Here is a 12,909-nt window from a genome sequence, read left to right as displayed (position 1 = left end):
AGCCAGATTCAGTCTCCATGGGGACTCTACTCTGACCTCCAGGATGTTGTTGACACCATTTAATGTACATTTCCAGACACTAAACGACTCCTTTCATATCTGAAATTGTTTTCAATGGGCTGAATAACACTGGAGGCCAGCTCTTGTCACAAAAAAGAGAATATTGAGGGCACGCATGCAGTTTATCCTCAACTCCCAGTCCGAGGAAGTTGAAGCCGATGTCACATTTGACCTTGAGGTGCACAATAAAGAAAAGGAGTTATTTCGTACAATGGAAAAAAAAAACTATATGACTGCTGTGAGGAATGCCTTAAAATTATACCTCCTAATCTTCTCATAGATCCCAACATCATCTTATGCAATTGTCTCTTCACTAAAAACAGACACATGCTGTGTATGAATACAAAGAACATAATGTGGAAAATTTGATGGAGGTGTCTCATTGTTGTCGATTCAATTTTCACAGTTGGATCTGGTAAAAAAAACGTACATACAGTAAATGCAAACCAGCAGGAGAGAGAAATTTTGCAATACAGACAGCAAAGATTGATCAAATCTGAATCCCACCCTCCTAAAGTAGAACATAGTCATACCATCATTTCACTGTGTCTAATTTGAAGCTATGAATGGCACCTCTGAATAGAAAAGGATGATGGAAGATGATTTGTAGCCACCGCAGCACATACACCATACTTTTACACCCAGTGGACATCTTTAAATTTAAACATCCACCGTGACGCTCAATAATTGCCAAAATATATGAAAAACTGAATCCACAAGCCTGCCACTTCTGTCCGTGGCTCGGGTTTGCATAATAGGCTCCCTGTCCCTCACTACGTATCTGTTCACCTTGAGAAGTCCACACCTAAACGCAATGTCAACACAAGCACTTTGTAGCTCGAAGAATCTGTTTTTCCTGCTGGGGCTCCAGAGGGAGGTCACCAAATTGTCTCTGGAATAAAAAAAAAAGGCGCTGACCTTCTGCTAAATTGGCCACACTCAGTAGACAGGGAATATCAGGTTATTGAGTTGATCCATGCTGTGTTTCCCTGCATGGGGAAAATGATCTGCGCTATTGTCTGCCTTCTATAGTTGATCAAGGGCAAGAATGTGTCAGGAATGTAGAAACACAGGACACGTTTTTATATGGTTTCAAATGTCCTAATGGTCTAAAAGAAAAACACCATTAGTACCCCTCTGTAAACAAAATATTAAGCAGGATTGGAAGTGCTTTTCATTTGTGAGGAGACATTCAGTTCATATCCAAGAGGGAAAATAAATAATGGTTTATGCTCTAAATTCAGAGTTTCACAAAAGAGACATATTGCAAATAAATGCAGCTGCAGAACCCCAACATTTCATTGCACTGTACTTTCAAGTTGTTGATTCCTTGAGAAAGGCAAATAATAGTCACTTTGCAAAAAAATTACAGCCCTATCCTTCAACAACTGGGGAAAACAGTTAAAATTGGGCAGGGATACGTGGGGAAGAAGAAGCCCTCTTGTATTTTGTATATTTGGGACAGTATAATGAAAGAAGTAATTTCTGCCAACAGTTCACATTACCTCCCATTGGTTAAGAACCATAATCCCAATAGCATTTGGAATTCTATCACACTTACAGTTGGAAATGTTATTGCATGATTACAGTGTTTATTGTGTTTATGCATTTTGCACATGAATTGGAAGAAAAGATGCGCACAATGTACAATTCCACCATTATTCAACCTGAACTAGAAGAACCAAAGCTATTGCCTGCAGCACAAACACACAAACAACTAGTAGTGTAAACACTATTTTTCCATCACAAAAACACAATACTGAAGCCGCATTATTAAAAAAAGCTTTCCTTTTAATCTAAAAAAAAAAGACTCAAGTTGAATTGCGTTTCATTACTCTTTCGCAAAATCCGTTCCAGTTGAATTTCAAACTACACCATCAACAATGAACTAAGTGTTGGTGCAGTAAACACACATTTGCCTCAACAAAATCAAGATGCTTTACTTGTCTTGCATCAGTTTTTTTTTTAAAAACTAAAATCACCTCTCCAGATTCTTTAACTGGGCTAAAAACTGTTCTCTGCTCAGAGGTCACAGGCCAATACTGACATACACAAGTACGCTATTAGAAGAGTTACAACAGTTTGTTGACAAAGTTAGCCTCCAATCCAGGTGGTCAGTTGAAATGACATTGTAGACAGTGTCACGCTCAGCAGCCACCCGATCTCTCTTCATTCCTTCCTTTTACGTGCCGAGGAGGATCGCACACTGATGGCAGCTTTTATCTGCAACGGCCAGAACAACCATCCCTCTTCTTGTTACAAAGCTATGGCCGTTTTTCAAGCAACTGAAAGTTATCCTGACTCTGGCACCGGACAATCCTCCTCAAAACATTTCCATCTGTGGGTTTGATTTGCATCATAAAAGCTAAAGGCAGACAATACACAACCTCTGGTAAATAATATTCAAGCACAGGGTAAAACATTTCCCAAAAACTGCTGAAATATTCCTGAACCTAAAACCCAAGAAATATTTTTAAGCACTCACGTTTTTTTTTTCATATTTGCCATCGCCCGATTCAACTGGATAAAACCCACAAATTCTCCAAGCAGATTGTCCCAAAGGTGTGTGTATCATAGGTTCATTCCTGCAGGGGAGAAAAGATTATTACAATATTCAGATTACCGAGCAGGGGAAATTAATTGGACTAATTAACATACAAGTAAATGATGATACCGTTAACACATTTCATTAACTCAAACTGTCATTCTACGTTCCTGGTGCACTTGGTATTGCATTACAATGAATTGAATTCATTAAATTATGCAAATGAAAGGAGCAACAATACGGACGAGTCCTCTTTAACGTTATAGACCACATCTTCTGACTCGTTTTCAGCAAATTGACTAAGACTCAGAAAGCATGTGCTTTTCATTCTGATTAACCAGATAAAGCTTTTCATAGACTACCATTTTAATTATGTTCACAGGCACTAAAACCAGGAAGGCTATAATACATTTTTAACTACCTTATGCCACTGTCTTGAGTTTAATATTAAAGAAAAAATAGCAACAGTACCTAATTAGTAAAATGTCCCATTTAGCGTAAGAGGCCCAGATAGTGATGCAGCATGTGTGTGCTGATGCGGGAACGTAATATCAGGTTAATATATCAAAATATAAAGAAATGATCCGTACATCTGGCAAATGATAGTGACAGGCAACTGTGTGGATACTAAGAAGTCAGAAACAAAAAAAAAGGGCAGGATATTTAAATAGATTTCTGATAATTAACTCAAGTATACATGAATATAGGTCATAAAACCAGAAGCCGTTACCTCTCATGCGTAGGGTTGTTCAAAGTCATGAGACACTACTTTGTTCTCCAGCAGCAGAATACGTTGCTGACATTTCAGTGTGACATTAACTTGTGGTTAATTGAGGGTCCACACCTCCTGTTAGCCTCAGTGACTTCTGTCCTTATCTTAGCAGTGCTACACGGGGAAGGTCAAGGGGTCAAACATACCTCTCGTCCTGCTCCCTTGGCTGTAGTGACATCTACTGGACTACTAAACCAGAGTATAAGCCGCGGGGGGAGAATGAACCTCTGGCTCGATGTCAAGTCTTCGAAAAGACACACAACAAAAGGTTTCAAGCATAATTCTAACTTGTCTTACATTTAGTCATTTTAGTATGAAATATCAAACTACCATTAGAAAGCAGACATTTAACAGCATCCATGGATAAAAACAGAAAACTATTAAGGAAAAATGAAAGGGAATTCAAGTGTAACAGAAGGTTTATATTGATGTTATATTGACATATTTATACAGAAGATGTTTAAGTGAGAACAAACCTAAACAGTGTTTATTACATAATATAAAGATGCTGTTTTAATGGGGGTAAAGCATTAATCTCCTGAAGAGGACAACGTGTCCAAAATCTAATCAAATATGCCACCATAATTCACTGTTCAGTGTGCATTCAAATTAACAATTCAACAGTTGAGGGGAGGGGGTTTAGAGATAAAATAAACAAAAACAATTAATAACGTAAAGGAGGGAAATGCAACATAAAGTTAAAGAAAAATTATATAAAAAAAAAAAAAAGACAAACATTTTACAATTACTGACAATGAATATAAAGGACAGTTTCTTGGGAAGTATACAAAACATGTTTTATACAAAAGGATTAACAACAAGTGATGAGAATAGTGCAGTTAAAAAGAGTACCGCTTTCAGTAATGCATTGAATTTTTTCCAACTGCATGATGGAGCAAGATCCTGATGAGAATTCTGTGAAGCTGTTTCTATAACACGAACAGGGGTTGTCCTCATCGTAAAAACTGACATGGTAGAATTCAATGAGCATTGGTTACATGGTGACAGCTTAATTCACCTCAGCTTTTGGTCCATCATCAAACACCATTTCTTTACATCACCACCACGGCCCGAGAAGCTACAGAGGTGATTTATTCTAATTATATCACACAGTCACAAGTCACCCTGAGTTTGTAGTCAAATTTGGCAAATACCTCCAAAATAATGGCTTTTCTTCTTAATATTACAATGCATGTATTTTTATTTTTTTTTAAGTCCTCCAAAAAGGTTTTACAAAAACATTTAAATTACATATAATGGAGCCATTTGAAATATTTTTGACTTGTAATATAACAAATGTGTTGTCTATGTAAAGCCGGAATATAAATAGCTGTTCAGTCAAAATATTTAATAAGCAAATAATCATATCAACAGTATATGTTCAAGAGGAATAACAATACAACATTTGATTGTTTTGATTTTTACCTGTTTCAAAATGTAGCAAGTGTGACAACAGGTTTTAAGGAGGGCTGGCTAATTTGCAAGAAGTCTGAATGCAAGGAGGACACTGAAATAAGAATGCATAATATAAAATAAAATAAACACATAACATGGATACATTTGCATGGATATAAGCAATAACATTACTTAAAATTAGCTCTGTTGAGAGATTTAATCTTTGCTTAAAGGATGGAACAAACCTTGCTTACCAAGGACATCATCAGAATATAACATGAAAAAAAAAAAAGCGAGGAGAAAATTGCTCAACTTACCAATATCTTTTGTGAAAAACACATTAACGCAAAATAAGTAGGTTCAAAACAAAATGGCATCCTACATTTCCAACGACACAATATTGTACAAAATAAGGCATTTCCTTGTGTGTTTACTGCAATGTCTTTTTCCACCTTTATCATCTTTTAGTCTCCGCTTCTAGTTTCTCCTCAGTAAAAACTGAGTATGGACATGGACTGACTACGTCTGTGTTAAAATATATACTGTATATATATATTTATAATTTTTGTTTTTCTTCAAAACTTGAATAAAAATGCAGGTAGGAGTATACAGTATGAGAGAGGTTGTAGAAGTTCATAAGTGGAGTGTAAATCACTCCATGACTTCGCTGGCCGCTACCGTGGTGATGAGCTGGAGAGGGATCTCTGCGTTGGCCAGGATGTCCTGGGCGTTGCTGGAACCCTGCTGGATGTTGGTGAGGATGAGGGTGGTCCCGCCCGCCGTGGTGATGATACTGTCTGAGGACCCCGCGGATTCCATCGAGGCCACCACAGCGCTTCCAGAGTTCACGCCTTTTTTGTTCTGATGAGTTTTAATGTGCTTCGCCAGGTGGTCGCTCCGCATGAAACGCTTGGAACATTCTGGGCAGACAAACTTCTTCTCTCCTGCCAGAGAGAAAATATAGTTTGAAAGATAAAGAGTTTGATGCTGAATACATTTTGGAGAGAGGCAAACATGGCATTTCTTGGGGGGACGGGACTGTTTCATAGGTGAGGAGGTAAGTTTAAGAAAGTGGCACACAAGTTCAAATTGGTTGTCTAATAAATAAAATAATAAAAGGCAGGAATGTCATTGAAGTCTAAATATTTTTATTGTAATATTAGTTGTTAAATTCCAACCACTCCAATCACTGACAAATAAATTGATGACTAATGGATGCTATCTAGATGATTACAATTATCACACATTAAAAACCTAGAATTATTGAATATTGAATTTGTTTAAGCGGGTTTGTATGAGCCCCCCCGTTTGGAGAAACGGACACAAGCAGCAAAACATATTATAGCTACTTAAAAACTGCCATCTACTGTGGGTTATACACTAAGAACGGATAAGTACTTCAAACAACCCCGCTTCAAAAAAATCCAACCTATCCTTTTGATATCAGAGCTTGAATCTGACATTGTGATAAAATGCTACTCCAGCCTGTACTGTCAGAGGCCTCAGGCAGCCAATGATACAGCAAGGGTTTATAAATTGGTCATATCTCTTTTAGAAGTTTATTCTAGGAGTAAATGTCATCAGATAATGTATATAATTATGTTGTGCCTATATATATTTCACTGAATTTCTCATAGGCTACTATATCCTATAGTTCATCCCGGGACGGCAGACTAGGTGAGCTGATGCAAGATTGTTCAGATTCAAAGGAGAATAATGAGATAAAATTAAAACCAAGAAGCCAGTTTACTACGAGTATCTCTTGAAACGGTTTTGTTATTTAATCGGATGTTAACAGATCCTGCAAATTAGACTGTAGAAAAAAACGGTTCAAACTGAAAACTGTGAAATCTGGTTGTGCTTTTTTCACAATGGCCTTCAATCCTCACCTGACATTTTACAAACACTGTTATTTCTTATGTGACTCACCCTTTGAAGGGCACAAATTAACACATTTTACTGGTGTTTTTCCTGATGTGCAAACACAGAGGGAGCAAAAAAAAAAAAAAAAAATTGCACCTGTGTGTGTCCTCCTGTGTCTCTGCAGCTCATCGCTGCGTGTGAACCTCTTCCCACAGAACATCCAGCTGCAAACAAAAGGTCGCTCCCCTGAATGCCAGCGCAGGTGTGCTCGCAGGTGTGATGTCTTTCCGTATACTTTCCCACAGCCAGCAATGTGGCAGATGTGCTGCTTCTTCTTCCCCGTGCTGGATCCTCTGAGGAACACAGGTATGGGCAGTTAGGGTCATGCAATGTGAATTTCCAATGCAGAGCTGTACAGAGTATGAAGGCAGGCTCACTCACCTCCCACCTGACTCTTTACAGTTGGGGCAAGTACACGCCACCCTGCGCAGCCTCTTGCCCTCCTGACCCAACTGATCCTCCTCATCCACCAGCCTGACGCGAAGGTGCGACAGGTCACTTGTGTTCAGGGTGGAGTCGGTGCTTAGCTGCCAGTCTCCAGAGTCCGGCTCTTCTTTTATCCGAATATCTGGAAATAATGTGTACGGAAATATCAAGCTCTGGTAAAGTTATCAAAAAGCATTCAGAGAGAGAGATACCCCACTATTCTGTGTGACTGACAGCATGTCGAACTCAGTGATAAAATAATAGATTGTGGATTTTTTAGTCCATGTGTGGCAGAAAACGGAAGGAAGGACTTTGCTACAATCAAAAACGTCATCACAGTGATTTGATAGCAAATACTACATACAAACTAAACACAATAACGCTTTAAAGATACACACAATGTATTTACTTGAGATGCGGAATGTAAACAAACTATGTTTATTAAATAATCTCCAATTGTTGAGATGAAGTATTAATGAAATATGCCAAGCCCACAGCTTCTAAAATATTAGGGCTTTGTTGTTTTTTCAAAATTTTATATAATCAAATATTTTTTAGACACAAATATAGATAATTTGAACAGCAAATCAAAGTAAAGCACAGGCTTTACAGCTTCTTTTTTGAAGCCAATAAGCCATGACAGAGAGCCAGCCTGCACATTACCAGGACTGTGAACCTGTAGCAGCTAAATGGAATTCGGCCATCATTCATTTCATCATTTACACCTGTGCTTTTCTTGTTGTTACGTGTCAGGGTGTCTTCAGTGGACAAGGCCTATTGACCGATTTAATTGTAGTTGTTTAGTAGTCAGTAACATCCCTACAACAGTACAGATAATTTGACACAGACGGCACTTTGGATAGTCCGCTTTGAGCTCCACACGTCCTTTCACATTTAACCAATTAGTGTGACACAAGGGTCGGAAACCTATTTGATATGAGGTACCATTGTTACATTTTCTTGTTAATCAGTGTTCCATTTCATCATTAAGGTTAACATTGTGTTTAATCATGACACGACAAAAAAATGGGTTTTCTCCCATAATCAGGACATTGTAATTATGTATGAGACAACTGTACAAGAAGCCTGCCTTCCTTATGAAAACATCCACATCTGAGTTGAAATCATTAACCCTACCAACCTTCCACCAATCTTGTTCATCAGCAAAAGACTTAATTAAATAGTTCTGCAAAGAAGGCAACGAGTACTAGCCAATCAGAGGCAGAGTAAGCAGCGTTTGTGAAATAAAATATCAATCAAACTACCATAAATAACAGGCTGCACAATTTCCAATGGCTTTGAAAGAGGTAATCTGGCATGCGAATGATAGGGCACTTCAATATTTCCCAAAAAATCTCCTGCACACTTATTGCTAGCGTGCAACTGGTTAAGCTACCATGTACCAAAGGTTGCCTACCCCAGATGTAATAAATGTAGTAATTAAGTACAGAATGGCATTTTAAAGGAATTTGCTGAAGCTAGACCCTTGTAAAATACTTCAAAATAGTAGAATTTCTTAATATAAATGCAACAACATAAAGTACTACATTATACATGAATTAATAAAAAAGAGCTACTGTACCTCCAGGGCTGTCTGTGTTTCCTTCATGTTGGGCCATTGTGTTGACCGTCACTGTCTGCAGGTTGGGGATCTGTCCTGTGCTGATGCTGACTGGAGTGGAACCCAGTGATAGCGTCTGGACTGGAGCCAGAGTTATTTGCTGGGGTGGTGTTGTCGGCAGCTGCAGGTTCTGAAGGTTCTGCACTCCCTGCACCTGAAACGTCTGCCATTGTATCTGACCCGACGGTGTGACCGTCTGTGCTTGGATGATGAATGTTCCCGGGTTGATCAGCTGCACGTTTTGCAGGTTCTGCCCGCCTGTTGCCATGGACTGGACCACCTGACCGTTGGAGGTCTGAATAGGTACCTGCTGCAGCTGGATGATGGACTGAGCTGAGGACACCTGGATGCTCTGCTCCTGGTTCTGTTGGATGAAGCCCTCCTGGAGACCAGAACCCGAGTCAGCTTGCTCTCCACCAACTGATGACAATGAAGTGTCTTGCGTCAGCAGACCTGATTCGTTCGTTTGAATTTGTAGCTGAGAGGAAGACGTTGGCACATATATCTCATGATTTGCATTTGAGCCATCTACTGGTAGCGTCTGTGAAAGGTGATTATCTGTCTTCGCCAGACTCTCCGCGCCGTCAACGGGCTGACTTGTCATTATTAGCTGGCCATCAGCAGTGATCCCTGTTGCTATAGTCTGAGCACCACAGAGGCCAAGGGAGTCCAAGTCTACACTGTTTATAGGAACAAAGGTAATATTCCCAGGCAAACCCATAGGCACATTAGTAACAACCTGACCCTGGTTGTTGAAGGTGGAGCTGCCAAGAGAAACCCCCTGGAGCTGCTGGACATTACCAGTCTGTGATATGAGGTTCTGGTTGTTATTAAGGATGTTCGCAGTCGTTGTTACACAGAGACTATGGCTACCGTCAGGCATGATCTGAATCTGCCCTGTGGCATCCTGAGACAGAGTCGCTCCTTCCACACCGGAAGTGGAGAAGCTCAGCTGTCCATCTGCTGTTTGAATCTGAGGAATTACTTGGTACTGAATGTTAGGCACTGAATTGGCAGAGGAGGCGTCCGTTCCCGACGTCACAAAGATTGGCTGACTCTGTAAGTTCTGGAGAGGAAGAACATACTGTCCGTTCGATGTTAATATTCCTTGATTTTGGATTTGTATCAATCCAGATTCATCTTTTGCTGTTGTTGTGGGGGTTAGAACCTCCCATTTTTCAGTTCCAGTAAACTGAGTAGATAGAGCTGATGTCTGAGAAAATAAATGATTGACATAAAAAAAAAAAAATACATTAGACACTCAACATTTTTTAAAATTTACAGGAAATGTATTTGAGACTTTGTAAACAGCTCAATATTTTGCTATCATATTGGGATAGTGGGCAAAATAAGCAAAATCCTTTTCGAGTCAGTAGAAGCTGCATAGGCAAGACATTTAGGTTAAGTTTCACATGTATGTTCGTGTTCTTAGTAACTGGTAATCTATGAATGTGATGTAACATTAATTTTGTTACTAATATTGTGTAAGGTTTAATGAAGATTTATCATAAATGATGATAAATCAAGAGCTGCAACCCTGATGTCACAACTGAAGTCCGACTGGTAACTCATTCACTAGACAATGTCAGTGGTGTGTCATTCTGCATCACCAGTGCTACTCTGACGCATCAAATACATTTTACGGCCAACAGCAACTCATGCTTCACCTAAAAGTGCTTGAAGCCTATATTTGTTGTGGTTAGTGCTAAATTTCCAAGTGGTCCTTACGCAGTTGTCCACAGCATTCTTATCAGACAAAATTAAACTCTGCAAATGGACAAACACACATGAGCCTGTGTCCGGCTTATCAAAGGAGAGCTGTGTGAACACAGCCAGACAGAAACCTCTCAGTTTTCTTAAATGTTATGCTTTGTTGTGCTATCACAGTTGTAATGAAGTGTTCATTTACTATAAATACTAACTTAACTACTTTTGCAGCTGCTTTAAAGTGAAACCATGTAAGTGCTCCTGTATCTGTGTCTTTTGTCAGATTGATTGGTAAATAATTAAATAGTAGAAAATAAAAAAAATTACAAATTTAACAACTTCAGCATATTGGCAAAAGCACTTTATGTGTTAGCATATATAACATATCTAGAGTTGAACTTTGCTTCATTCCCTGATTAACTTGTGGTTAGGAATGTAAAAATTGAGTATTGCCATATTATGTTTTGTGATACTGTATGCAAATAGAGACCACGCTCTTCTGATTGCATTGAAAAGTAAACTGTTCTGTACTCAGATTCTATGCATGTGGTTTGTTCTTTATACTACTATACTTTCCTAAAATTTGATTTTTAAATATTGCAATATATCGCTTTGCTTACAGTATCACAATCGCACCTGTATGATGACATGTATCATAATGAAAGATGCTTGCCAATACACAGCCCTACTAGATGATGTTGCCGTTTTATCTGAGGGTATTACAAAATAAGCCAGAAGCAATGGAGTGAATTGGCAGCTGCGTACACTACATCAGATATAAAAAGGTCTAGTTACATACTACTTCCATGAAAAACTGCATTTGCATTCAATATGTCATATACAGGGGCCACAGGGTTTAGCCCAAGTACATGTAGTCACATGACCAAAAGCATATGGCTGCCCTTACTGAGTCTGTTTTTAGTAGTTACAGGCAAAAACATTCCAGTTAATACAATAAGATATCCACTTAAATGTCAAAATGCAGGAGCTATAATTCAATGAAAGCGTAAGTGTAAGCTTGACTATTCTCAAACCACCATTTTTGCTCAGCTGTGACTGAGGACTGTGTCCGATCTAGCAGAGGTGATGACTTACCACATCAGCTTCTGCACCTCTGTCCAACTCTGCCGAAGGTGACCCAACCTTAGTGCAGGTGGTTGCTAGCAGGTCGAGGGGCGACGGCTGAGTGTCCTTCCCACAATAGGCAAATTGAAAAAAAGTGGTTGTCCATTAGTCTGGGCCACATAGAAAGTATAACTCATTGCCAAAAAGCAGAGTCTGAAGTTAGAAGGTTAAGGGACTTTCTTGCAGTGTGTTGTTAAAAAGCCCATCCAGGCAGCAGCTATGATAGCGACCAGGTAATGGTGTGATCTTACTGGAGTTCACAGCCTGTCACTTGAATCCAAGCTGAGGAAGCATGATTTGTAAACTGCCTGATTAGTGCAAATGAGGTCACAATACCCCCCACACCCACCTCCAAGTTTGAAACCACTTAACGACGTATAGCCTAATGAGAGTCCTAATCCCATGAGCAAACCCTCCACGTTACCTGGTTGCCCCTGCCTTGCTCCTGCTGCAGAAAGTCGCCTTGACTGCTGTCCACGTCCAAGGCAGCCATGTCTTCTGTTTTCATCGGCTGTTCTGGTGCTGTGCAGAAAAGAAAAAAACGCATATAAGCTAAGAGTGGGAGCAGCTTGGCACTCACAAAACTAGAGGAAGAGCAGATGTCTGTGACGTCAGTGGACAATGCATGTAGCAACACTTAGTTTGAGAGCCCACCAGTGATGTGTCCTAAATAAGCTAGCACTGTTAGCTTAGCCAACACGGCTAGCTCAGCTAACGAGCACAGCGTTAGCTTAGCTAGCCACTGCTAACTGATTAGCAATATCAGCAGCCAGCATCCCCCTGCTAGCATGCTAAGCTAGCTCATTTAGCCAGAGGATGCTAAGCGAATAAGAAACATGCTACATACCAGTCATCACGTGACTCGTCGTGAAACGGAGAGTCCTGGTAGTCACAAGCCAGCGAGCATCATCAGCGAACACAATGGATTGTTTACGCGTAGAAATAGGTGATAACTGTCAGATTTTTTTCTATTTTTGATTGACGGGCGGTAGGTAACACAAAGGGTGGGGCCTCCTGTGTTGACTGGGAGTGTTTGCGTCACACACAGGAAATCCCGCCCCCTTCTTAAAGCTGATTGGTTACTCGGTTTGCACGCCGTGATATGATTTGTCAGTTGACATGTCAATCAACCTTTGTTGGATTCTTTTCCTGTTTATGAAGCGTGTTCAATTGTACAGTACTGATGTTGATAGGAGTGATGATTTAAGTTGCATTGTTTACTTTTAATTACATTTTTGTTACATTTGAATCAAACCTGTTCAGTGAGACGGCTGCCAGGTGATACACTTTGCTTGGTACTGTAGCAGTAATATAATATATATATATAGATATTGT

At 39.6% G+C, this 12,909-nt stretch overlaps 1 protein-coding gene across 3 annotated transcripts; it reads right to left on the bottom strand.

Moving 5' to 3' along the window:
* Window positions 1-3,796: 3,796 nt before the first annotated feature.
* On the bottom strand, window positions 3,797-12,598 carry sp3a (sp3a transcription factor). 3 transcript variants are annotated; one of them, XM_054614955.1, is made up of 7 exons: window positions 12,422-12,598; window positions 11,999-12,096; window positions 11,545-11,640; window positions 8,704-9,955; window positions 7,077-7,263; window positions 6,792-6,988; window positions 3,797-5,716 (listed from the first exon to the last, which is right to left on the bottom strand). In XM_054614955.1, the coding sequence occupies exons 1-7, from the start codon at window positions 12,426-12,428 to the stop codon at window positions 5,424-5,426; spliced, it is 2,130 nt and encodes a 709-aa protein (XP_054470930.1). In that variant the 5' UTR covers window positions 12,429-12,598; the 3' UTR covers window positions 3,797-5,423. The 3 variants fall into 3 exon arrangements, with proteins under 3 accessions (XP_054470930.1, XP_054470931.1, XP_054470932.1); XM_054614956.1 differs by having other exon boundaries at window positions 11,545-11,631; XM_054614957.1 differs by lacking the exon at window positions 11,545-11,640.
* Window positions 12,599-12,909: the final 311 nt, after the last annotated feature.

This window comes from Anoplopoma fimbria, chromosome 16, assembly GCF_027596085.1.
Source record: "Anoplopoma fimbria isolate UVic2021 breed Golden Eagle Sablefish chromosome 16, Afim_UVic_2022, whole genome shotgun sequence".
NCBI classification, from domain to species: domain Eukaryota; kingdom Metazoa; phylum Chordata; class Actinopteri; order Perciformes; family Anoplopomatidae; genus Anoplopoma; species Anoplopoma fimbria.
This window is presented reverse-complemented; position numbering and strand designations above follow the sequence as displayed.

What these genes read in the sequence shown, in the direction of transcription:
- sp3a (XM_054614955.1), bottom strand. An exon ending in GAGGTGCAGAAGCTGATGTG is followed by an intron (nt 9,956 to 11,544) that starts GTAAGTCATCAC and finishes TTATTTTCTCAG; the next exon opens with ACATCAGCTCTATCTACTCA. An exon ending in AAACACAGACAGCCCTGGAG is followed by an intron (nt 7,264 to 8,703) that starts GTACAGTAGCTC and finishes CATTATTTCCAG; the next exon opens with ATATTCGGATAAAAGAAGAG.